Source organism: Sylvia atricapilla, chromosome 21, assembly GCF_009819655.1.
Source record: "Sylvia atricapilla isolate bSylAtr1 chromosome 21, bSylAtr1.pri, whole genome shotgun sequence".
Lineage (NCBI taxonomy): Eukaryota > Metazoa > Chordata > Aves > Passeriformes > Sylviidae > Sylvia > Sylvia atricapilla.
In genome coordinates this window covers 7,404,569-7,430,923 of record NC_089160.1, presented here as the reverse complement: position 1 = coordinate 7,430,923, position 26,355 = coordinate 7,404,569, and the positions used below count along the sequence as shown (strand labels likewise).

General features: G+C 37.2%; 1 protein-coding gene across 1 annotated transcript in view; it reads right to left on the bottom strand.

The window, feature by feature from the left end:
- LOC136370591 (leucine-rich repeat and calponin homology domain-containing protein 2-like) overlaps nucleotides 1-26,355 on the bottom strand; it is a 37,660-nt gene that overhangs the window by 8,972 nt on the left and 2,333 nt on the right. Inside the window, exons 2-14 of the mRNA XM_066334093.1 lie at nucleotides 15,213-15,357; nucleotides 13,020-13,146; nucleotides 12,081-12,186; nucleotides 11,840-11,976; nucleotides 11,455-11,588; nucleotides 11,240-11,327; nucleotides 10,835-10,946; nucleotides 10,420-10,517; nucleotides 10,251-10,318; nucleotides 9,919-10,023; nucleotides 4,703-4,771; nucleotides 3,282-3,330; nucleotides 1,928-2,044 (exon numbers count right to left, since the gene is read on the bottom strand). Of these exons, the coding sequence (XP_066190190.1) occupies nucleotides 1,928-2,044; nucleotides 3,282-3,330; nucleotides 4,703-4,771; nucleotides 9,919-10,023; nucleotides 10,251-10,318; nucleotides 10,420-10,517; nucleotides 10,835-10,946; nucleotides 11,240-11,327; nucleotides 11,455-11,588; nucleotides 11,840-11,976; nucleotides 12,081-12,186; nucleotides 13,020-13,146; nucleotides 15,213-15,357 (1,355 nt within the window). The remainder of the gene's footprint in view (nucleotides 1-1,927; nucleotides 2,045-3,281; nucleotides 3,331-4,702; nucleotides 4,772-9,918; nucleotides 10,024-10,250; nucleotides 10,319-10,419; nucleotides 10,518-10,834; nucleotides 10,947-11,239; nucleotides 11,328-11,454; nucleotides 11,589-11,839; nucleotides 11,977-12,080; nucleotides 12,187-13,019; nucleotides 13,147-15,212; nucleotides 15,358-26,355) is intronic.

Sequence of the window (26,355 nt, the reverse complement as noted above, 5' to 3'; positions counted from 1 at the left end):
TTTCATTTGAACTAAAAGGCTTGCTTTCACTCAGATGCTTATTACTCATGAAGCTCCTGAGAAAAAAAGCCATGTTACAGAAACAAAGGAGCAAAAAAGAAACAAACCAGAAAAGAACATGACATTTCTAGGTGAGACAAGATTTTCATCACTTGAAGAGATAAGTGCATTTTAAAACAAAACACTTTTATAATGTGAACTCTGCATGTGACAGCTGATCCAAGTGGAAAGATCTTAACAACTGCTTACACAAAGCATTATTTCTTAGAAAAAATTATGCAACCTGTGAAAGCTCCTTTTGTAATGTTTTATGTGACTAAGATTGCTTACACTTCAGGGAACTGACTTGACATCATAAAAATGAAATTAAAATTATTAAGGTTGCCTTTAAAACTTCAAAGTCTGATCACATCCTTTTATGTATTTAAGACAATACTTTTCCCCAAAGGTCTGTCTGATTTGTTGTGTGTTGCCTTAATCACTGTCCCACTTCTCTGATCGTGCTAAAAGTGGAGGAAATTAAGCAGGAATTGAAGGAAAAAATTCACAAAAATGGTATTTGAACATTTAAATGTATTTCATTGTCTACAGATCAAGTGTACTAAAAAGCAGGAAAAGCACACTGCAGATCAAATTAAAACTATCATCACTACAAAGTCTAAGTTTGCAGGGTGTATGTGGCCTCTCTGTGATGTGACACAAACGCAGGCTAAGAAAGATACAACTACTGTCACTGCCTTCTCACAACACCACTGCTTCCTATTTTTATTCCCAGTTTGCCATGACAGAGAGGCTCTGCTTCAGCAGCTTCTTGCCTTGAGTTTACAAGTGCAACTACTGAACATTGTGTTCTGTTACTGTTCTGTTTAATTCCCTTGGAACACCCATCTAGAGCTGTATGGAACGTGATTTAGGGCCTCTGCTTCCATCACAACTCACTGGTAAATTATGAGGAACCACTTCTATACTGGTAGCACAGCTCTTTAACCAGGCAAACAATTGAATTACTTTGAAGTTTCTCTCTCTTTCTCCTCTGATGCCCAGTAAAATGTTAATTTCAGAATGAAAACTCTGGGAACACCATACAACTCCATCATTTAATCAGGAAAAAAAAGGGTTTCTGTAATCACAACAATGTATCTGAGTTGTATGGCATGCTCTGTTCTCCCAAGAATTTAATTTCTTTGAAGTTCCCTGGCATTTCCCAAAGATGTTTCATGGCAAAGACCCAAGAAACTAATTTCGTAAGTGACTAATTTAATTTTTATTCAATCTAGGAGTGCTCAGAACTATCTTATTTCTCTACATAACTCAAAACAAATGTTACCCAATGCTGCCAGAACTTCCCCTGAGCTCTGCAGAAAGCAGACACTGGCACCTGCTGACTGAGGGTGCACACTACAGCAGCAATGGAACAGGGAAAATTTTCCTTCTGTAATACAAACTAATGCCATGAGACCCAAAAGGCACAAATCATTCCTAGAACCATGGTGGGGAAAAAAAAAAAAAAAAAAAAAAAAAAAAAAAAAGACAGTGTGTATTTTCTTTGAACTAAAAATAAGTACATAAATAGCTAAATAAAAATCCCTCCAAGCAGATGGTGAAGGACCAATGACAAGATCAGTTTCTGGTTTTGCCAGAAAACAACAATGAATTATTTTCTTTTATTTAAAGGATAAACAAAATCTTTGATCAATTTTTTCCTCTTGATTTTTCTGCACTCTCAAATTATCCCAAATACATACATATAATATATATATATACATATATGCATATATATATATATATATAAATCAAAAGAGTCAAATAAGAATTATATGTTACATGCAAATTTAAAAGCATCACAACCTCTGAGGATTTATCTTTACTTAAAAGTCTACTCTTATTTAAAAAAAAAAGTGTCACCTCCCCTCAGTCCCCCCATTACCTTGAAATACTCTTTTCTAATTTGTTTACTTCTCCTTCTTTCTTCATTCTGCCAGATTACTGGCTGTGTTTCTGGCCAGTGCTGCTCATCCACTGAATCTTTCTGGTTTTCCAGTGGCTATAATGGTCAGAAAAACTTCTATGTAAAAATTAAAACTTACTTCTTGTGTGTTAGCACAAATTATTATGAACTGCAATTGTTAATTGTTTGTCTGCCTCAATCTAGCTTTGTGACCTCAAAGTTTAACAGTCTTAATGGTGATTCTGGTAGAAACCACTTACTTCTTTTTAAATTCTAAAATATATTTCACAGAAGAAAAAGAATCTATCAAATAATTCTTCAGAAAATAATACTTTTCAGCATTGAGACTAATTTTGTAAGTAGGTTAGGAGACCATCAAAGGCTGCCAGAAATACACCAGTTTCAAGTGTAGTTAGCCACTTGCACATCTAATTTCTCTCTGTGAATACTCATCACACAGAAAAAGGATGTCAACAACCAGACAGTTGGAGGATTTGTTGGCTATTCCTATCTGAAAGAACAAGCTGGAAGAGAAATCTCTCTTTCAAAATATTGTATTATGCAATACATACTGAGAAGACAGCTAAAGTAGGTTAACTCTTAAATAATAATAATAAATATATACGACTGTCTACTTTATGAAAACTGGAAGTAGACAATCTGAATGGACTGTTTCCTAGGTACCACACTTCTAACTGTTTCTTCTTACAAGAATATGAGGGCATTTAAAACAATTTTAGATAAATAATAGACTAAAATAAGAAGGTACTCTCTACAGTTTAACTGTAATTTTGTCCTATCAAGCAAATTTCTCTTTGAGGAATGGGAAATGAAAGGCTTACATATTTCAACCCATCTAGAAGTTGCATCTAAAAGTCAAATTGAACATTATGGTATATTATAAGGGTATATTATAATATATATTATATAGTAATATATAATTTTATATATTACTATATAATAGCAATATAAATGGATATATTATATAGTAATAAATTATGGTATAATAAAATGTTATTATTATAGACATTACGTTATTATCAAAGACATACTAAACCCAAGAAAGTACAATTTATGTCTCATTAGTTTCAAGACCTTAAAGCTGGTACCACATGCTTTTAAAACAAAAGGCCTCCATAACAAACAAGTCAAATTGAGGCAAAAGACCTCCAAAGGGTTTATACTTTCCACCACAATTAAGACATCCTCAAGAACTATAAGCAGCCATATGAATGCATACAAGTTTTCTGCCATAAAGACAAAATCAAGGAAACAACAACAACAAAAAAATCACTTAAATATAAATCCACCACATTTACATTTGAATATTTACCTGCCAGCTGTATGGCGACACTGGGGAATTTACTTCATTTGTTGAGATACTAAAAAGTAAGATGAAAGGCATTATGAAGAACATTACTACTTTTTTTTTTTTTTTTTTTGCACTTTAAAGTAAGTTACTTGAAAATATATAAAAAAGTGAACCCTTAAAAAGTGGCTTCTCCACGGCACTACAAAACTTTTTGGCCATTGTGTAAGACGTCACAATGTGGCTTAAAAGTATGATCACTTAACTAAAATCTGAAAGCATATTTCACTCTCCTTTAATGTAACTTGACAATGGGTCTTGCACACTACAGTACTTTGTTCAGATAAAACTTTTGAATTTTTTAGTTGGTTTTGGTTTTAAGTCTCAGAACTGCCTGTTTCATTAATGAAAAAAAAAAAAAAAAAAAAAAAAAAAGGCAGATTTAATTCTTCCTGGATTACCCTATAATAACGAAGTCTAACAGAGATGTGCACTTCAACAGGGGACAGCAACTCACAGAGAAGAACCTGTGGTAAGTGAGCAAGGCTTGGAAGGTTCCCAGTTAGAGCTGCAGCATGAGTCACACAGCCACAGGACACGTGTGCAGCCAGCTGTGCAAACCACAGGCACCACTGAGAGGGGATGCAGCCAGAAGAGGATTTGACTGAAGGAGCTGTACTGGGTCAAGATGCTCACCTGAGGTGCAGCTGAACTGCACAGAGCCATTCCCACCATGCTGCCATCCAGCATCACCAGCACTTACGGCATTTTTCTTCCCAAACTGCAGCCTGGACATTCCCCAATTCCCTAAAGACAACGCTTTAGGTATTTTTGATTATTGATGGTGGTGGTTTTTTGGTTTTTTTTTTTTTTTTTTTTGTGGCTTTTTTTGTTTGGGTTTTTTTTTTTTTTTTCCTTTGTGTTTGGGTATTGTGCTTTTTTAAATTCAGAAAAAAACACCTAGAAACAGCTCCTGCAGACAGTGGATTCCTCAGTAATAACCCTCCACAAACCATAAAGGTGTTGTAGGCTGAACTCCCACCAGCTCTTAAGAGCACTAAAGGCCTGCCAAGGAGGAAAATTTTGATGCCTAAGCAGAGCTCCAGTGCCACTCTGTGTAACACAGGCTAAGACACCTGCACAGCACCATCACTATGGGAGGAGGGACAACCTCCCACACTGGAATTGGAGGTCTGAAACAGAAATGAATTGCTGCCATAATCAGACCCACAGATTTGTTTCTGGATGACATCAACGTTCCTAAATGCTTGGCACAGATTTTTTTTTTTTTAATCTGAAAGAAGCTCAAGAATAGATTACTTTTGTAGCTTCAATTTCCTCATGAGCTAAAAGCATTATGAGAGAAAATGTCAGCAGTGACACAACAAACAAAAATGAAACTAATAAAAGATTGAAAGCTGTGATACATTCAAACATATCAATACCATTTTTCAGATTCCATTGGCTGCTTTGGCCTGTTCCTTGTGTTTACTGAAACCGAATGATTAAGAAGCCTAGGGGGGAAAAAAAAAGTATTTAAATCAATTTTCTTAGAGTATGTTACTTTCACTACATCACATTTCCCATAAATAAAAAGGTTTTGAACATTAAGAGGCATCTTCCATAAAACTAAAATGTGTGTGTACATATATGAAATCCAAGCCCATTCCTGCTCCCACTTAGCATCATTTCCAGCTCTTGAATTATTTCAAGTTCTGTATTTTAAGGAAGCAAAACTTGGTGATAATTCAAAATTAAGTCTCCTCTTATTTTTCTCCCTAAATAGATACTATTTCAACTGATCTCACATCTGTATAAAGTCATGCTGCTCTCAACACAAAAGGCCCCACTGTTCACTAAAATTAGAAGACAAAGGATAATCAACCTAAAGCAGACCAGAAATGACAGGGACAGACTGAGCACAAAGAAGTCAGTCAGGAGGAGCAGATGAGAAGGTGATTTGAGAAAGAAACACCACAAGTGCAAAGGAAATGTAGGTAAACAGATGAGGTGGAAGCTGGAAATATGAAAAATTTAATGCAGAATTTAATGGAAATTCCATTTTTTTAAATGGCAAACAGCCTAAAATTACATAGATGCAGAAAGGTGTTTTCATCTGGAGCAAATGCATACCCCGTGTGCGTGCACAGGAAGATGATGAGCTATTACGGATGTTTTAAATGTTAAAAATAACCAAACTATCAGTAACACTTAAAACTAAATGTTTTCAAGTAAGCACCATCTTGAATATAAATTCTGAACTCTTGAAGGTAGCAATATTACACTGTGACACTGACTTCACATGCAGAAGTGTGATGGAAGTCTTTACACAGAATTATATTGAGAAGTAGAACGTATTTATCAGAAGACAACCAACCATTCAATGGAAGAAACTAGAACAGGCCCCTTTACATATTTCTTTACCATTATGTAGTGCAGTACAGTCAATAACTTTAAATGATTGATGATTTTTCAGTCTAACTTCTCTGATTACTGTGATAACTTGGAGCTTAGTAATCTAATCTAGAGTATAAACCCCTCCTTGTGTGATCTTCAGTTTAATGGTATTATGAGAAGTTAAGCCTGTAAACCTGTAAAGCCTGTAAGCCTGTAACTTGTAAAAGTTAAAGCCTGTAAAAGTTAAGCCTGTAAATGTCTGCTGCACTCAGTCTGCTGCACTCATCTGCTTCCTGTATTTTGTGTTCAGAAACTAACTTTTGAGGGGGTATTCCAGAATTAATTTATACTACAGCCTGAAAAAAGTAAAACCAAAAAAAATATTCAGAGCATGGGTTATCAATCCAGAATATAAACTTGCTATTTTAAAGCCTCTACTATTTACAGAGAATCCCTATTTAAACCAGCTTTGTCTTCACCCGAAAGCAATGAGAAATCCAGTGAGACTTTGTAGCAAGCAACAACTATAAGTAAATAAAAAATTAGACTCAGTTTGGTCCAACACTTCACCAAAATTGACACTAAATTAAATGCAATGATTGTATATAATACAGGCTATTCCTTTTTTATACTTATTGTATGAAATACAAGGAAAAATACTCAAACTAATTCTAACATATATGCACTTATGCTTTTCAGCTACTTTTCACCATTTCTGTGCAACATGTATTTAATTTATGACTGAGTTCATCATGAACTAAAGTTATTTAAACAAAGTATGTTCTTATACTTCCTAAAACAAAACCAGTAATATTTGAAAGTTCCTGTTTAAAAACTGAAGATTATTGACGGGGAAGTAACAGTAAGTGCAGCATCTGGCAGCTGCAAGCCCAGTTACAGAAATTTCAACTTTCTGTGGAATAATGAACTTGAAAGCTTTTAACTAAGTAAAAACAGTGAAGAAAATTAATTTGACTTTACCAAATAGCAGACAATTGGCAAAATAACTTGTTCACCTGAGGCTGGAGAGAGTCGCTGTAGGCATGTTAATTACTGTCTTCCAGAGAATACAATGCAAAGCAGAGTATATAACATGAAAGCAGAAATAGTTCAAGTTCAGAAGTTACACTCAAGTGTGGTGTTGATGGTCCAACTATTTCAGCAACCATTCATATTATTATTCACTAAATCCAGATCTTTTATTGTACAGGTCAATTATGGGCCAAGTACTGATGATCTGACTGATGTGTGAACTAAGAACTTACATAGGACACCTCTTCTAGAAGTGCAATTAATTTCCTACTTATGATGCCTACAAATCACACCAATTCTATTGTTACAGAGGTAGCACACAAATTAATCCTCTGAAAGAGGTCTAAAAACTCACACAATGTTTAAAATCTAAATTACCCAACACCATATATTTATATATTCTACTTCTATATTACGCAAGCACAACATCTACTCCAAAGTGCTTGACCAGATGAGAGAAAAAGGCAATGACAAGACCAAAAATGATCTTGGGAAATATTTTCTCAAGCTTCAGGATTTAAAGAGTGGAAATCTCTTCTCAGCCACTTACACTTTCAGATTTTGTGCAAACATAGCAATGATTAACAGACAAATGAAGGGAAATCATGATAGTGTAATTTTAAGGTTAGCTATCTTCAAGTTTAGACAAGCAAATACTACCTCAAATCTCTAAAATGTAAAAAGACACCAGAAATCCTGTGCAAGTGAGACAAAGATGATTTATTTCCCACTTGTTCTAGAGCAGTCCACTGACTTCACATCTGTCTCTGCTTTGTGACTGCAGCTCTGCTCTTCTGGATTTAGACAGTTTTAGGGAATCACTGCTGCCAGGTAAGAACCCAGACTTAATTTTGATGGAAATTCAGACAAGCTTATTTGGAAGCAATGAAAATCTAAACCCTACTGTCCTTTGAAAAAGACAAGGAGTATCCAGATCAAGTTTCACAGCTTCCATTTTTAAGGTAATAAACTCTGAAATCACTTAATTCAACACCTACATGTTTGAGTATAGTCTACACTTAAATCCCATTTTGATGTTACTAGTGAGGTTTTCATGTTACAAATATTTCCACCATGGGTCAAACGCAGAACAAATTATCTCTGGCAATGCTAACTTGAAAATGATCACTTTAAAACCAAAACCTCAAACAAACAACACAGAAACACCAAACAAACAAAATCCCCAAAAATTAAAAGCACCACTTTGCCTGAGGTCCTGTATCTGAGGTTGTATACTTAAAGAAGAAAAGCTTTTAGGTTTGGATTCAAAGTGCTCTTCTGAGAATTGACTAATTAAATATCTTTCTTAATTAATATTTCATCCTAAAGAACAAAGAATGTATTGCAAACTGGTTTTGATAACAAAACATCTTAGGCTAAATTCAGCCAATCCCTTTAACTCTGTTTTCATTCAAGGAATGGCCAAGAGCCTTTCTTTTGTCCACATCTGAACTCTTTATACCTTGATGCACGTCCTGCCGCCCTGGTCCTCTGGAAGAGCTTTTCACTGAATGAAGTTCTATAGCTTAGTGGCCTTCGTCTGTGTTCACATTTCATGCACACCAAAGCCAAAGACGGGAGGAGGAAGCAGGATAGATTGATGGGAGAGGACAGGGAAGTCGTTAGCATAGCAAGCAAAAGGAGAGGAGACTGCATAATATTACAAAAACGTACACTGAACAAACAGAAGCGTGATTAGTAAGGAATTATTTTGGGATGTTTAACTTCCCTGAGGGTTTTGTTCACTGATTGACCATATTTTCAACAAATAAGCATAGAAGTATCTTCACTAAATACTAAATAATATTCTTACTGCTGGTTAAAAAAAACCCCTGGATTCAAAATCAGGACTAAATTCTCTAATAGAGGTAATTTTGAGCTCATGTCCCTAAAGATACATAAACTTTAAAACATAAATGCTGATCTAAAAAGTAAAACTTAAAAACTATTAAGATTGCACATCTGCATAAATCAAGACAAAGCAGAACAATCAGCAAGACCACTGCATTAAGACACAACAACATATGACAAGTAAAATTCAATTTGCAGCGCTTCAGAACAGGAGTGGCTTGGCATTTCAGATGATTAGATAATACGTAGTCAAACAATAAATAAGTCAAACAAGAGCCTCATGCAACATGAATAGCCATCATATAAAAACCTAATATAAGAAAAACACCCTCATTCTCTCTTCTTTAATAGGAGAAAATTATGCATTCTTGGCCTTATTTGCAGTATTTTTGGTACTGAGAATACACTAGCATTAAGATTTCATTCTTATTTTCCCCCTCCCTATGAGCAACAATCAATCTTTGAATGCAGGGCTGGGAGTTCAAGCAAAAATCTATTTTATCTTTCACATGTGCACATTACTGTTTTTACATTTACCTAATACAAAATGCTGGTGAATTTCTAAGACCCTGCCATTCATAGCATTGTGATCTCACTTTCTCTGAGGGCTTCATGTGTATTTCAACTATCTTAAAAGCAAAGTGGCAGAGTCTCATAATTACACAGAAATTTGAAAGGAAAGAAAATAGTATTTAAGTTGACACAAACTTACACCCTTTAGCCTGGGATACTGAATGAGTGTTAGGAACTGTTTTAGTAAATGGACTACTATTAAATACAGCTTTCACCTCTCAGAGGAGCTTACTCTTGAAGCACCCTTACAGCATTTGCCTGCTTGGTAAAGGAACAGATCAGAAACTGTTCCTACATCACCCTGGCCATTTCTATGTGACTCTAGCTGTTCCCTTCTGTTGATTTTACACAGTTGCTAATTTGTTCTATGACATTCCTTTAATCTGCTGCTTGTTCCACAGCTCCTTTTCAAGAACTGCTCAGTTGAGATGGCCATAATGAAGCAGAGAAAGGCAGGTGGTTGAAATGATTTATTTTTATACATAGATATTGTCATTTGACAGAATAATGTTCAAACAAATTTCCTCTTCAGTCCAGAGAATATTGACGTAGTATCAAGATCAGTATTTAGGAAGTATCACCTAAATTAGCTTGTATCTGAATAAAAAAAACCAGTCACAAACTTCAGGGAGGTTGTGTAATTCAGACAAGGAACACAGGACAGGCACCTTGACAGAGCCTGTCACTTCACTCTTCAGCAGCTGGACAAAACTGTTCTCAAAACAAGGTGTCAAAAGCTTTTGAGTGTGGGAGAGGTTAAAGAACAAATAAATAGTAACAGAAGTTATTTTAACTAATACTGTTATACCTGTGTTTTTGTTCTTGCTGCAACAACTGAGCTGCTATTTTTCTCAAGTCAGTCACTTCTTTGAGTTCATCTTCATCTTCAGCCACCAGCTGCTCTTTCTGAAGCCTAAAAAATCAAACATTAGTTACCTGCCTGATTTCAGTGAAGCAAGGCACAGAAATGGCTCATTATGGCAGTAACTAAGCACTGCTTCCTGTAAGCTCATTCTCTGTCCAAGAAGAACACTGTTCAATATGAGGATTACTTCCTCCATATGCAAGGAGTTTAAAAACCCCCACTATCATCCCTGCCACTACTAGTAAAACCTACTCAAAAAGACCAGGAAGATTTACCTTTTTTCATCTCCCCAGTCCTCATTTTGTTCTATTTTCTGGGATTTCTCAGGATGTTTTCCCCGTTCCTTCAACAAAATGAAAAAAAGTTAGAATTGAACTAAGGGGGGAAAAAGAAAAAAAAAATCAAGGCTCCTGAACAATTTTTTGATCTGTCAGTCTTTGGTACCTTGACATAGGAGAGCAGGGGGCCAATATGTGCATCTCCCTGCTCAGGGAGAGCTCCCTCCTCTGCGTTCGGATCAATGTAGTCAAACGTCTCCTGGTCTAGGGAAGATTTAAGAACAAGAGGAAAGATATCAGAACAATTCCCTTGACCAAATGTTATTCCTGAGACAAATAAGTACGTATGAAAAACATCACATAAAGGTAAAATATAGCAACTGTGCCTTCTTAAGCTAGAAAGAATCCTTTTTTTACTTTTTCTCAAGCCTTTTCTGCTTGTGATTACGACATTGTTTTCTGAACTGATGAAAATACAATACCAACACATGATCCTGTAATTCTGTGCCATTTCCTTACATTAGATTACCTAAGCAAAGTATCTCTGTTACCTAAAATGACAAATGCACAACTGGTATTACCTTTCTGTGGATCGAGTTTACTTCCCATTACATGATTGTCATTCCTCAGTGTCTGTTCCCTTGTTGATTCTGACACCTGGGAGTGAAGGCTGATTGTATCATCATCAGATGGCTGCAAAGACACTCACATTTAGTACAGAACTGACATGGAAACGGTGTTAATATATGATTTCCTATATTCCCATCATATAATATTAATTAGACTCACCCTTAACCAGAAAAGTTAAAGAAATAGATAAATAATTTGTGTCTGATATGGCAATCTAAGGGTTAAAACTCAACTGAAACATACTGAAACAATATTAAATGCAACTTACTGATGTATTTCTCAAATGATATAAAATACAAAGGAAAAAGTTCTAAAAAAATCAGAAATTACAAATCCAACAGTGAAAAAATACTCACTTCTGTAGTGGACAACCTTTTATCCCCATTATCACTTCCAATGCCAGAGTCTGGTCCATGGTTTTTATTGGGGTAAAAGTCCTCCATGCTGCATTAAGAAAAACAACACACAAAAAACCCACACAAGAATGAAAGACTTTCATTCTTGTGTGTTCACTTTCCATAAACATCCTTTTCAAAATATATTCCCTATACTCAGAAACCCCACTGCTCACCTGTCTGTGAGTGGCTGGGAGGGGATTCTTTTACCTAATGATGGAAGATCCAAAGAATCTGGTTTTTTATCTATTCTGAGGCACGCCTGAATACTGAGGAATTTAAATATATGTACTTTGCCCTTTAAACAGATCTGTTGGGAAACACAGGAACAAAAAAGAAGTCTTAATTAATTACACAGCATGTGTGCTGAGAATATAGCTCAAGAAATACCTGCTGCACTGCATTTACAGCCACAACACCCCCAAAGGAGAAATACAAGAAATACAGCTAAGAAAACAAAAAGAAAACTTGATTGGTATAAATTAGAACAGCTTCCTCTAAGATCCTAATGCAGATTTCTCTATTTGTGTGCAGAAAAAAAAATTTGTAGTTAATACTAACCTGTGCTGGTGGTACCTGCATTGGATTGTTATCCAAAACTATAACTTGTAAGTGACGTAACTTTCTGTAACAAATGGGAATTTCTGTAATTTTATTACAAGAAAAATCCAGCTTTACCAAGGGAAGGTCTCCTAATTCTGCATTCAGGGAAAAAAGCAAACAACAACAAAAAAGAATCAGTTATCTTCTTAACACTTTACCCAATTTGCCTACATCAATGGAAAGAAGATGAGTAGCTCACCATCTGGCAACATATGGAGATTATTTCTTCTTATGTTCAATTCTCTAAGTGACTGCAATTTTCCTATTTGCTGGGGAAGAACTTGAAGTTCATTACAGCTAATATCCTAAGAAAGATATAATTAATAAATCAACATCTTAAATGAAATTACACAGAGGAATACTGCAATCAAAACTATTATAAAGCATATTATTAGAAGAAAAGAAATCCAAGAAAAGAAATCAAACTATCTTGGATTTTCCATGGAGAAGATGTATCATAATAGATCTTGCTGGTTTTTGAAGTATTTAGTGATTCCAAAAATTCAATTCAAGAAGTTAAATCAATGAATGATGAAATACTGGGTTTGAAATGAATATTGCAGCTTAGGAATCAGGAGTTCCTGGTGTAGTTCCCAGATCTGTGAAAAACTTCTTGTGCTATTGCTGCCAATTGACTGGCATTCTGCTCCACTTCTAAAAATTCCTTTTCCCTAATAAACCCTGAACTAACCCATAAACCAAAAAAAATGTACAACAGCAACAGCAGACTCCCCAGCTTTTTGGATACAAGCACTAGAGGGTGACAAAGCTGCATCACGTCAGCAGAGACTGCAGCTATTTCTGACAGTAATTTAATATGAATTTATGTAGGCCAGAGTGATTAAAGAATTACACAGAATCCTTCCAGCCTTCTTATGTTCTAAACATGTATATCACAGGTTCTGGAATGAAACTCTCTCTACTATGTCCTTAATCATCATCAAGCATGCATTCTGGGTTTGACTATCTTGAAAAAGAAACCAAAAAATATCAATAAAACATAGAAACTGAATTTAAATGTTGTAGTTCCACATTTCAAAAAAATTTTAATAGTTTATTATATTGAATATATAACGAATATATAATATATATAGTGCTTACAAGTGTACTTACTACCAAGATTCACAATTGTACTTACCAACTCCATCAGATCTCTCAACTTTCCAATTTCTTCTGGAATGGAGACCAGCTTGTTATTACTAACAACCAGAACTTTCAGTGGAAGATCAAACAGGTATTTTGGCAATGTTGACAAAAGATTTCGACTTGAAAGCAAGAAAAAGAGACAAGCAAGGCTGGATTATAGAATCTTTTTTATGAATATTGTACAACTTTTCTCCCATCTCAGGTGACTTTCTCCAACTATTACAATTTCATCTACAATGTCAATCACAAATTCCTTATCAGACACAGCCTATTTCAGCTATGTGAATTTTAGATCCCCATTTCACCAGACAGAATCTAATACCAAAATGTACAGAGAAATATGTTAAAAGAAATAATGTTTGCCACTTGCTTTGATCCTACTGGTACCTTCAGAAGAACCACCTGACCTGACAGTCTGCTAAGCCAGAACTTTATATAATGCCACTGCTTCTCATGCCATATTGTATTGCCCTCCTAAGCCATCATAAAAACCCCTGAACATTTAATTATTTTGCTGAGCAATAGGATGGAAAGTAAGCCTTAATTAAAATCTATTTCTTCTGCATATATTACTTTCCAGCTGCAAGCATGTCTACCTGCTACGTGCACATGAAATACACTGTGACCCACTACTGGATTTAAATCTACATTGAAAAATGACCCACACTGATGGACTTCCACTGCCAGAAGCACATAAAATGTTTCTAACATGGTAAATTTTAAAAAGCCATTGGAACACAGGCTTGTTCAGATGTGATATGAAAACTATTCCTTTCACATATAAAAGTAAAAAAATAAAAATCTGTTGATTTTGATTTAGGTATAGCTAGCTCTATTTTTTACAAAAAAGTTACTTTTAAGTGCTGATATTTGAGTTCATACTACATTAAGAAAAATATCAGAAGTTTTAGTGCTTAATTGATATGTATTCAGAGCACTGTATTCCTAATCTAAAAAATCTTAGAGCTTTTAAAATATTTTCTCCATGATTACAGTTTATAGAACTGCAACATCACACCATAAAATGAAAGGAAATTTCTAACAGTACCCTTATAAAAGCAATGTATTCGTTCTGTTAAATTCTAGGTGAGCAATACAGATAAGTTATTTATATAGGTATGCATTCAGTCTCTATTTATGTTACATTTCAGGCAGATATGCCAGGCTTTTTTTGGCTGAAGGCATGAGAAGCAAAAATACAACATGCAAGTAAACTTCTTTTGAACTGACTATAAAAACATGGCAATGAAGCAGTCATTCATGTTGCTTAAGTAGATTTCCTCTGGTTTTGCAGGTTTTGGGGTTTTTTTAGGAGCTGCCTGCTTTACTTTGAAATGCACAATACATTTCTTTCACCATCTGAAGCCCAAATTAGGACGTGAGAGTGGTTTTCTCCTGTAACAAAGCACCTGAGCAGGATTTGAGCCTGTTCTCCAGTGCTACAGCCCACACGTCCCTGCTCTGCAAAATCAGCCCTTGGGCAGAAGCACAGCAAATGAGTACAAAGCCAGATTGGCAAAGGATTGTCAGGAGAGTGGACTCCTGAAAGAAGAGTCAGAACTACACAGCATTCCTGTGTAAAAAAATATTTATTCAGCACCTCAAACACCATCAAGAGAGAAATGGTGCTGAAGAAAAGCCGTATTTCTTTCAGAAAATACTGTGGTTTTGTAGCATATTAATCCTCTTTAAAATTGTGACAGAGCACATGACTTACGAATTAGTATTGTAAGAACTGGTATTTGCAGATTTTGAGACACAGTAGGTCTTGGGGATTTAAATAGCTCTTAACTGACAAAACTGTTTCGGATTTGATGCAGCCAATTTAAGAAACAAGGATATTGTGGAAAACAGGGTCAGGAGAGTTTTCTAGATTCCTCTCCTTGCAGAGCTCATATCCATCCTCTGTTCTGGTGACAAAATCCAACCATATGTTTTCCAAGTTTAAAAAGAGCAGTACAGGAGTGGATGTAAATGATTTGCAAAATGAGCAGGACTTTCTGGCCCGAGTAATTTAACCTCTTGACAGCAGCAAATTTTTATAGCTGTAGTTTCAGAACACTGTCTGTCTACACAACTTCAGAAACAAAGAAAACTCTGCACACACAATGACCTGATGAAGCAAAATGCCAACTCTCTAAGGAGATAAGTTATATAAAGACCAAAATCAACCACCTTTACTTACCTAATGTTAAGGTATGTAAGCATTTGCAGGTTTTTAATAGATTCTGGAATGGATTTGATGCAGTTGTGGTACAAATTTAAAGTTTCCAGCGGTGCAAACAGCCAGACATCAGGAGGAATTTCAGTAAATCTGTTCTTTGAAAGATCTAGAAGCAAAGAGGGAAAAAAATTCCTTTTTTAGTCAAGACTTTCCCTGCAGTAAGAGGAGACAAAAGTACCCACTGTTATTCTTGTCATGCTCCTAAAAAATTAAGGTGTTGCAAGAAGTGTAAAATAATTCAGTTTTACCAGATGCTACCGCATATAATTAATACACAAAAGAGCCTTAAAATAGTGAAAGATTATTGCTCAATCTGCGATTACAACAGAAAGTAGAAGAGTGACAGGAATTCAAAAATACATTTCTTACTACATACCTACAGTTACAATGACATTGAATATCAATTATGATTGTCCCTCCTCCATCAAGTCTTTGTTCTGCGCAATTCTTGGGTTTCTCCCCCTCCAACTCCAGGCACAACAGTAAATAAATCAAGGTAGAAACCCAGTGTTATTTCTCCTGTTTGACAGCTAAATTAGAATTCAATGTCATTGTACAATGCATCTGCAATGCTAAAGCCAAGTTCCTGAAACATCCTTACACAGTAGCTGACATTCTCCAGCTACACATCTGTAGCTTAACTAAAAAGAGGATAAAGTTGCAAAAACCAATGTCACAAGTATTTATCTATAAAAGTCAAGGTGTGATTTAGCCTGACCTAAAAGCAAAAAGAGGCAGTATCTCTGTCCATGGAAACACAATTCTTGACAATGCATGACTGCATTATGCAAATCTGCATGCAGGAGTCATGACAAAACAGAGCATTACCAAAACACTCAGAGCATTACCAAAATTACAAAATGCATAAAATGCACTTGTGACTATATGAAACCTTGAAAAGAACCAGAAAATACAAATGAAATGTGACCCAAGAATCCTGGAAATTATCAGCTAAACTACCAAAACCTGTGCCACCAAAAGTCCACCAAACTACCTTGGAAGAAAGAGATATTTACTTGAGAACTGCCTAATCTTCTAAAGTGAACTCTGGTTGCCAACCTCAGACATTTCAAAAGGATGTGGTTTCTCAGAAATGCTGAACAAACTCTTTTAACAGAGAAGTAATACAGACCCCTTGCTATTTCAAGCTTTAGTTCTCAGTTTTTAACACTCACATGGAATAACTGTTTCTGCTTAGCTCCCATCACATTATCACTGGAACAAACAGTTCTGCAAAAAGCGTAGGAAAGGGCTGGAAAATTGGACCCAAGTCACTGTCAGGTTCAAAGCTCAATAACCTGAAGTTAAGTGGCAAACCAGCCATGAGAAGCACTGCTCAGGGCCAACACTGGAATCACCAACCTGGCAAAGAGGACAGAATGTGCCTTCAGGAAGTGCACAGACAGCACTCGGATGGAGGGATGGGATGAGAGGCAGGACCTCACCTGGCAGACACCCAGTGTGAATAAAGGCTCACCTAAAGGATCCCTGCTCACACCAGTGTGAGCTGCAGGACAGAAGGGTAGAGGGAAGCTGAGCAGAGAACACTTCATGGTGCTGAGCAGAGGAACTGGCCTCCACAGTGTGCTGCAGGTGACCAGCAAGCAAAATGGACTGGGTACAATGAAACAGCATCTTCCTGCCGAGTTAGTTTGGGCAGGAGCCTTAACTTTACTTCTTCAAGTCTAGAATATGTGAAATTTTGTGTGCTGTCACTCCATTATTTCTAAAAAACATTCTCAAGCCTAAGTATCACAAAGTCTTCCCATAAATCAGGGTATCCACTACTGATGCAGAATTCTGGAAATTCTACCTGCAAGAGGCAGAAAAATATGTTCCCAAGTTCCTAATGAACTGTGAGAAAAAATGGAATAAAGTTAACTAAAACTGAACATCTCAACAAAACCTAAAAAGCTTATTTAAAAAATTAGCATGCTTGAGAAAGTTTTCACAACCAGTGAAATTCATTTTCTGCTTTTCACTACATCATTTTTCAAAATGTTACAGAAAACTGACAGCTTTCACATGAAAGTTTTGTGCAAAACCCTTCTTAAACAAATGCTCTCTTGTTCTAATACTCAGCAGAGTGCAACCAACACCTGCATGCAGAAGAGAAGCCCAAAGTTTTATTGCTGGCCCAGTTCTACGACCTCCACCACATGCTGAAGTCTTTGACACAACCCCATCTGAAAAACACAGTTTTAAGCTTCTTCCTGATTTGGTTTTATCAGCAGCTGGAAAGGTGACTGAAGGCTGGTACAAAGATCTAGTCCACAAAAGAGAAGAATCCCAGCCTACAGCCCCTGATCCCAGGAGCAGCACTGTAGGTTGGACCTAAAAGGTAAGACTCAAGGGCACCACAAGAATTTTCCGGCTGTGTTTCCTTCCAGACACACCTCAACCACACATCAGGGCAAGTCTCACCCTAAAAACAGCTTTGCTAGTTCTTCTGCAGAAATGCAATCTAGAGGCAGGCCAGCCAACAAGCAGAGGCTGCACCAACTCTCTGCTCTGGAGAGGTGGATCAGGGAGGTTTACTCCACAGGGAACATAATCCAGCTCTGGTTTCCAGCCTGCCTGACACAAATCACACCAGCACACTCTGGCTGGAACTCCTCAGTGTGCCCTCATACTGAACCCACACAGCTGCACATCAAAATACACACCAAAGTTACTTTATCTGTGTTTTACTGCAGAAACCACTTCTCTGGAAACAACACATTGGAAGACACTGCATGGCAAGGATTACACTTTTTTATTATCAAACACAGAAATCCTATTAAAATATGAAATTACACTGACTACATCTCAACAATAAAATAAAAAAAGATAAATAAAGAGGTGGGAGATAGCATGACTTCTGTTCCAAGCAATTTGTCATTCCATCATTGCAAAACAGCATTAGAATAGCTCCAGGGGTTGGCTCAGATTTTTATGAAGACAAAGATTTGACTATCTATAGTTTTCCACAATATTCTCATATTGGATCTACTTGTAGCTTTTTAACAACAAGTAAAGCTACTTTTATTCAAACTAAAGAACGATTTCCACTCCAAAAATGTTTTTATAACAAGCAAGTAGTTTATGAGATAGTATTGTCTATTGTGGTAAAAAAAAAAAGTAGATGTGAAACTTATGCAATTTAGGTACCTTTTAAAGACTAATAATACAACAGGTGACCAAGAAAATACAGCCTGAAAAAAGGAAGAAACTTGAGGAACAAAGTGCTCCTCTATAAAACAAGACAGCTTCCACCTCACCTGAAATGAAAGCAGGCTGCTAGCACTTGAGAATGGCTTTGTCAGGGTTAATAAACTGGAGAAGCAAGGAAAGCTGCTAAATGCAGAATCATAGATGATTTAAGCTGACAACTCCTCTACAAGTGAGATTATAGGAATCCTTTGCTTAACCAGTTTAGACTGGAAAACTCTCAGTGGGAGTGTTATGTGAGGACTAAACAGAAGACAGCAGCCATGCCTTCTCATGAATCACAGGTATTTCAATACACCACCTCTGCAGGAACAATGAAAGGGAGAAGTACACTGTTACTAAGGTTAACTTTGAAAGAGGAACTAGAAAAATAGGAAGAAGTCAATTGCCCTTTGGTTTCTTTCACAGAAAAAGTCTTTAGTTCCTGTAAGACAGTGATTAAAAAACAATATATAGAAAGATCAAAAGGAAAGAATTTTAGGAAATCAGTCTGGAAGGGAACCTCTAAGAAGTGAGATGTTATCTTGTATAAATTTAAGGCATGATCAAGAGGGAGAACAAAAAGCTCAAGCTGTCAGGTTACAGCAGTGTGCAGCCAGGTATTTGAGTAGTATTAACATCACATTTGCCTTGGTTTTGCACTTCTCCCTAAGGATGCAGTACTGCTCACCATCAGGAACACGCTGATACAACAGACTGGCCTTTTATTTAAACCAGTACAATCCCTTTTATATTCACATATTACATACACTTCATGTTGGATTTGAAATACAAGGCTCAGCTAGGACATTTACACCTGAACCTCATCTTCATATTATCATATTTTTCATAAAAATATGTTGCTGATCCAGGATATTTGTGTTAGGCTTTTGTTTGCTCTAAAACTGTATTAAGTAGATCATAAAACCCCCACAAACCCAGAACTGCTCTCCCAATTCATCACACATAGATTTTCCTATCTATCTGTGGCAATGCTTTAGGCTAAGCCAACCAAAGTCTTAAGAACAGCTGTAAAATGAGTCCTACAGAAGACAAGAGATGCTTAAAAACAAGTGTTCAGACCCAATCCCAAAGATACTCTTTTAGTCAATCTAAACATAAATCTGAGGTCACGACACAAAACACGGGTAAAAGTCAATTTGTCTGTCAGATGCAAGATGATTCTTGATGAGATGAAAAGAAAAAAGTAGCCTCAGACACTACAGAAACACCTGCATGTGGAATCTCCAGGAGGCACAAGCTGTCAGTGTCCACAAACCACTGAGTGAAGAAAACTTTGCTACATAAACAATTAAATTGGTTTGTTCATGCTAAGTGCCATTTCTGTGGTCAGTCACAGCAGACAGATCTCTTCCTGCCTTGGACAGTTTCTCAACAAATAAGAGAAAGAGCTTCAGGAGAAAGGAACTCCTAAGCCTCCCAAGCTCACCTCAAATGGGATGTCCCTCTAGCATTTCCCTCAAAATCTACACATCTACTTGTAGTTTCCCAGTTCCAATCTTAATGCATGACTAGTGTTGGTAAACACAGAAATGTTTTTTAAGCTTTCCCTTCAAAGGAAAAAGAAACCCGAATAATTAAATATCAGAATTCTTCAGACTTACTTATGTTGCAAAATGAAGTACTGAGCAATTAAAATACATCCAGATGTAGAATAATTTCCCATACTGTTAAAACCAGCAACCATTACAGTTGCAAAGGAGACCAAAAATTTTGAACTTACTGGCAAAGAATAGTCAAGAATTACAGCACCATAAATCTATAAATCCATGTAACTGTGAATTTCACATACAAATCAACATTTGCTCTCCAACATTAAGAGCAATGGTGATGGACAACACAGAACAGAGCACCCATCAGCTCTTATGCACAGTAAAGAAGCTGAGAACACCTGCCAAAACCCTGCAGCTCTCAGGAAACTAAACTGACCACAAGCTGTCAAAGAAAGCAATGTACATTTGAAGTCTATTCTTAAAAGCTTATGTTGCAATATTTAACTTGATTTTTATCTATTTTGTATACTGAAGTCAAGTAGAAGCAGTCTGTCTTCTGTTTAAAAGAAAGAAAAAACACTCCCAGGACTCGAGGTGGCTACAAGCAACTTTTATCAGCTGGGTGTTTGACAGTATGGAACAGCTTCTGGTTTTGTGAAAAGGTATTACAAACAGATATCTAAATGGTACTTAGATTTGAAATCCAGCAACTAAAGATGTAGGAAATATCTGCTTCATGGTTATCCCCACCCCTAAGTTTACTTACAGACCCGATCTGTGCCATTAAAATGACAAAGAAACTGTACACAACCACATAACTGAGGTTTCTCAAGTACAGAGGAACCAGAAATTCCATTTGACAGGTTCTGAGTTCTTAGCTTTTCATGCTAATCAACACTTGCAAAGAAAAACAAAATCCTTCCTAAAAAATACACTTTTACTACTTTAGAGACTTCAATAAAAAATAAAACATCTTTTCAGACTGAACCAGAGTTCTTCCACACGAAGGAAATGTTTCTGTAACTGGAATAGACCAGTGGTTGTCTCTCACACTTCTGCTACCAGGGAGAAAGAACTGAGATCCAGCACACTGGTCTGAAATCAAAGCAGCCTTAAGAAACTCACTATCCCAGCCCACCCTAAGCCAAATCTCCCAGTCTACACTGGGTGCACCTACACTGAACATGCCTAAATCGGCTGCTTGGTTCAAGCAATTCTTGTTTTTCATGTAAGCTGCCTCTGCTCACCACACATTGATTCAGGTATGTGAGGTTTTTCCTGAAATCTGTACCAGTAAAAAACTAAACCAGAAACTCTGATCTTAAGGTTGGAACAACTGAGGAAGGTATGCTGGTGCTGATCTGCTGCACAGCAATGCCACTGTTGTCCATATACAAATCAGATTTGTTACCTGAGGTGCAAGAAGCACGCTTGAGAGAGGCACTGATCACGTATTTCAGAGCTGTGCAAGCCCGGGTGCTCTGGGGTATTCCACAAGGCAAGCACACCAACTATCAAAACTTCTCACTATTTATACATTTTAGCAAAGAAAGGAATTAGTGTTCATTGGCTACAAGTTATATAGGTCTCTCAGCAATCAGAATTCTATATTCTATCCACTAATGACTCTCTCACTTCTCACACTAATTAGTCCATGTGCCCAGTCTCTATTTGTTTGGGTCTGTGGGTTGCTTGGGTTGGTGGTCTATCAGTCACTGCTGCAATCTCCCCCTGCCAGAATTACCTTTTATCAACTCAGAACTGATTCAGCAGAGATGCTGAGTTGGCTTTATATCCTCATCTTGGGAGTTCTGTCAACTGCCCTTGTGGCCCATAAATTCTGCACTCCCTGTGCCCAGTATCAGTGTCACATCCTCCTTCCCAAGCCTTGTTAACAGCCCCCACATCTGAGATCACTGAAGCCTCTCAAGTCCTACATCTTAACAAGGCAATTCTTAAACCAGTAATTTGGTTTTTTTAACACCTGGACGTCACAGGGTTTGCCTGTCTTTTCCTATTTGTTTCACAGGTTAAACTTCCCTCTTTACTGAGTAGGCTTGAAAGTACACAAAGATCAAAGAACATCCTTTCTCAAGAGAATTTCACATATTCCACGTTTTGCAACATGAATGAACTCAACAGGTGAGTTCAGGGAATTCTTCACCATGCTGCAACAGCAGAAAGATCCAGACATTTCCAACACAAGCTAACACAGTGCTCCAACTCTGAAGTGTGTTCGGCTATTTTAGCACAGCATGATTTAAATGGAAAATAAGGAACACATCACCAGGATCACTCCTCGGTCTGGCACATAAAGGTGTAAATTCACATGCCATGTCAAAAGGATATAATCCATTACTTCATGTCAAGGATTATCTTCCTCTCCACTACTAGAAGTGCCTTGGCTCCACAAATCTTTTAGAGTTTGAACCAATAAGCAGAAAATCCCACTGGAAGCTTTTTTGTTTTGGCACTTCAGCATTTAGTCTAGAGTATAATTGTCACAATGCTTTACTACCAAAAAAAGTGAAATATATTTTCTTGACAAGTCAGCAAGATTTCTTAAGCTGGCATATTACAGCACAGGGCATCTCCCTCCCAGCTAAACTCACCATCACTGACCACTGGTTTAATTCCGACAATTTCCTTTTTGGCTTCAAAAGCTTTTAATTCCAAATTTCTGTTTCACCAACAAGTAACATAAGGGAAAGTAATCCTCATCTGGCAATGAAGCAAAGCCTGCATTTGTTAAGGACTATGTCAAATATACACAAAATTCCCAAGACTTCCACCAGCCTCTGTATGCTCAGTAACACACATCCAAGCCTTTGTCCTGATGAACTCACAATCTGAGTAGACATGAGACAAGCTACAACCAACGTGCAGTAATCAGTGCTTACTACATGACTTATCTTTTGCACAGATAAAATGGCTTGTCACTGGATAAACTAGGCAGAAACATTTTTGACATTTTAAACTGCTGGAAGACAAAGAACACTGGACAACAAGGCGAGGAGAATGAGGCGACTGCACTAAGATGAAAGCAGAAAAAAAACCAGCACTGAACTGGGTCTAGCAACAATTCCAGCATGTTCTCCTGAGACCGGGAGGCCCCTGCTGGAACTTCAGCACCTGCTCTTAGTGGCTGGTGCCTCCCTCTGACCCTGTCCTACTCAGGCCAGACCTCATGGCAGTGTTTAAGAACAGCTGCAGCCTCTTCTATTAGCTTAAAAATAATTCTATAGTATCTCTCATTAGTCAATATAACAACTGGAAGCAAACACTCTCAGAAACCTTGTAGTCCTAGGTCAGTCTTGAACAGAACAAGTTCCCATCCCTACATCCTGCTTCCACCTGTGGGAAGGGTGCTGAAGTGACAAATGGCAGGAGTGTTTGGCTGAACACCCAGATGGTCAGGGATTTGCTCCTGCTGCTCAGCTGCCAGTGAGCTGCAGCTCATGGTTCCTTCCCTTCAAGCCTTTTAACTACACAACTCTTTTTTCAGAAGTCATACACTGACACCTGGAAACACATTTGTGATAATCGTGTCTGCCAAGCACAAAACTATTTTAGTTCTGTACCAGAGAATAAGACTTTATTTTTTATTTTCACCTGAAGTGTGTGACCTTCTCTAGACCTGTCAGCACATTCTCATTCTCCTAGCAAGCGGCAAACAACCCCAGGCTGGAAGAATGATGAATATTAGCCTGTTGGATAACAACAAAAAACCAAAGAACTCAGAATTCTCTTCCCACTACCATTCCACTCATGACAGGAAAAAAAATGTATCAAATAACTTCACATTTTCTGTGGAGCTCCAGCCTTCAGCCCTGATTTAGTTACCTTTTTGCTAAGGACAGATTTCAGCATTAAATGCCAACCTTTCTGGGAGTATGAGTATGTACTTTTGAATCAGCTCCAACAAAGCTGCACAACTGAAACGGGAGAACACACTTCACCAAAGAGTATCTCAAGGAGCAAAAACTACTCCATTTTTCTTTACAAGGTTTTGCAATACAATGCGCAATCTAAATTATTTGCCCCCTCTGCAAATAATCAGTAACAAATAGAAAAAAAAAAGTTCCTTAGTTGATCAAACACAGAAATACTACAGACATTAGAGTTGGGTATTACAAAACAAAACAGTCAATGCAATGGCAAATTTAATTTTGATGGATGAAGACAGTAAAAAGTCAAAGAATTACACATTGCGTGTTTTTTGTAGGTCAGCATTACAGATAAGACCGTAACACTAAATTTACTGGGGTTTTTGAATATTAAATTAATATATAAGTGGTATTCTTCACAACACAATCCTTTTAGGCAGGCAAATAGTAATAATCAGCTTCTTTAACTTCAAGTCAGTGAACTGAACTTGCCCATGACACCAAGTATCCTTAACAAGGATCCTTTATAGTGGCCTTCAGCAAGAAAGCCTCAAGCACACAGAGCTCATTTCCGCTTTGCCTAAACACTGGCCAGGCTGTGAGAACACTGCAGAAAACTTCCATCATTGTTTATAAACGTGTCGCTTCCAGATTTTGCATCAGACGCATTTCAGAGCATAAACACCAGCTCCTCTCCCCCAAAAAACATAGAATCTGTGTTCCTCTTTTTGTTGAAATCTGAAGGAAATGCTGCTGAAGAGCCACATTTTGCAATGTTTGATTTCCAGAATGTAACCGGGATTTAGGATATACATCATATATGAATGCTGATTTTTTAGGTGAATATTGGATTTATTGTTGCTCTTCAGTTACCGCTCTTCTCAATTTAATCAAAATTGACTCCACCAACAGAACTAATTTTATTCAGAAAAGAAGATATAATTGGTTTAGAAGTGCATACTGTAGAGGCAGAACTGCATTACAAATTAACATTCTTATGCATTTCACACTCAATATTAAGCCTTGGGGGTTTAATCTGTAATCACCTGAGTGACAGTATAGCTTAGAAGGGCCAGAAAAAGGATATAAAAAAAAAAATGAGAGACATGCAAGTAAAGGTGACAACGGCCTCTGTAACAATGCCAAGCCTGGTACTGGCCAGGACAGGAGGGCTCACTCCCAGGTGATACTGAGGGACACTGGTGTCACTCCATGCTATGGGGAGGAAGCAGAGGTGAGAGAGGAGAAATTTCAACATTCATCTATTTAAAGGCAATCATTCACCTACTTAAAATTGCCTGGGAGTTCCCTCATAATTAAGAAGTGGGAATTGAAGCTGTTGTGACAAAGCCATAAAGAAATGAGCCTGATGGCACTACTGCATTTTTCTGGAGCTGTTGGTCACACCTTTTGTATTTACAAAACTGATTTTTTTTAAGGTACTCAGTAAAAAGGGAGCAAATTGCTAAAGGCACAAGTAGGCTCAGGTTCCTGTGCTATATTGTCAGCCTGAACTAGCTTTAAAAAATAAAACAGCAAACACACAACTCTCCAGCTAAGCAGACTGTGATTACAGTGATGTGATAGACTCAGCTATTTAACTGCCAGGGGGCCTAATGCTGCTCATACAGACAGAAGCAAAATTACACATAAAATTACTGGAATATTCAAGACATCTCTTGATATCTCAAGAATTACTATTTTATTTTCTCCTCGAAGATCTGTTTGGGGAGCCAGAAGACAAATTCAGATAAATAATAAAGTAAGGATTTTCTGGCCAAAGTGCTGTAAGGACAATTCACAGTTAAAAACAAACAAAAAGAGCTAAACAGCCAGCTAGGGTCACTATGCTTTAGACGCATCATTTGGAATACAGAAAAGCATGCCTCAGTATTTGCAAATCAAGTATTGGCAAGCCATTATGTAAGTTAGATGCAAAATAAAATCCCAAGCTATTTTTGATAAATCAACAGAAGCTGTGCTTCAACATAGCTCTTGCTGACTTTACTGATACAAAGATAGAATATTCTGGGTTTACAGTAACACTGCAGATCCTACTGCCTAAGGGTTGGTGATATGGAAAAGGAACTGTTTACATCCATAATGGCCAGAGGCTGTTTTTTAAAGTATTTGTTTCAAGTACTACAGAATTGAATTTCAGAGTCGCTGACTTAAAACAGAAAGTGAAACTCTACAGAGATTTGTGACCCAAGCGCCCATCTCCTCCTATGCCTCAGCCTCAGTCTAGAACCTTGTTCATAGGGATATTTGCATGTGAAAGAGGGATAACTGCTACAGAAATATCAATAATTGCATGACTGTTGCCTCTGAGGCAGCTGCTAATTCCCCATCCAGCTCCGGGCCACACTGACACTGTCAAGGATGTCCATGATTCACCAGCAGAAAACCGTTTAGCCACTTGACAAAAATTTCTACAGATCAAGTCAAAATACAGACTACAGGTCTTTTGTTCACAAGCATCTTTTGAAAGATGTCTGAAATTTGTATTTCACC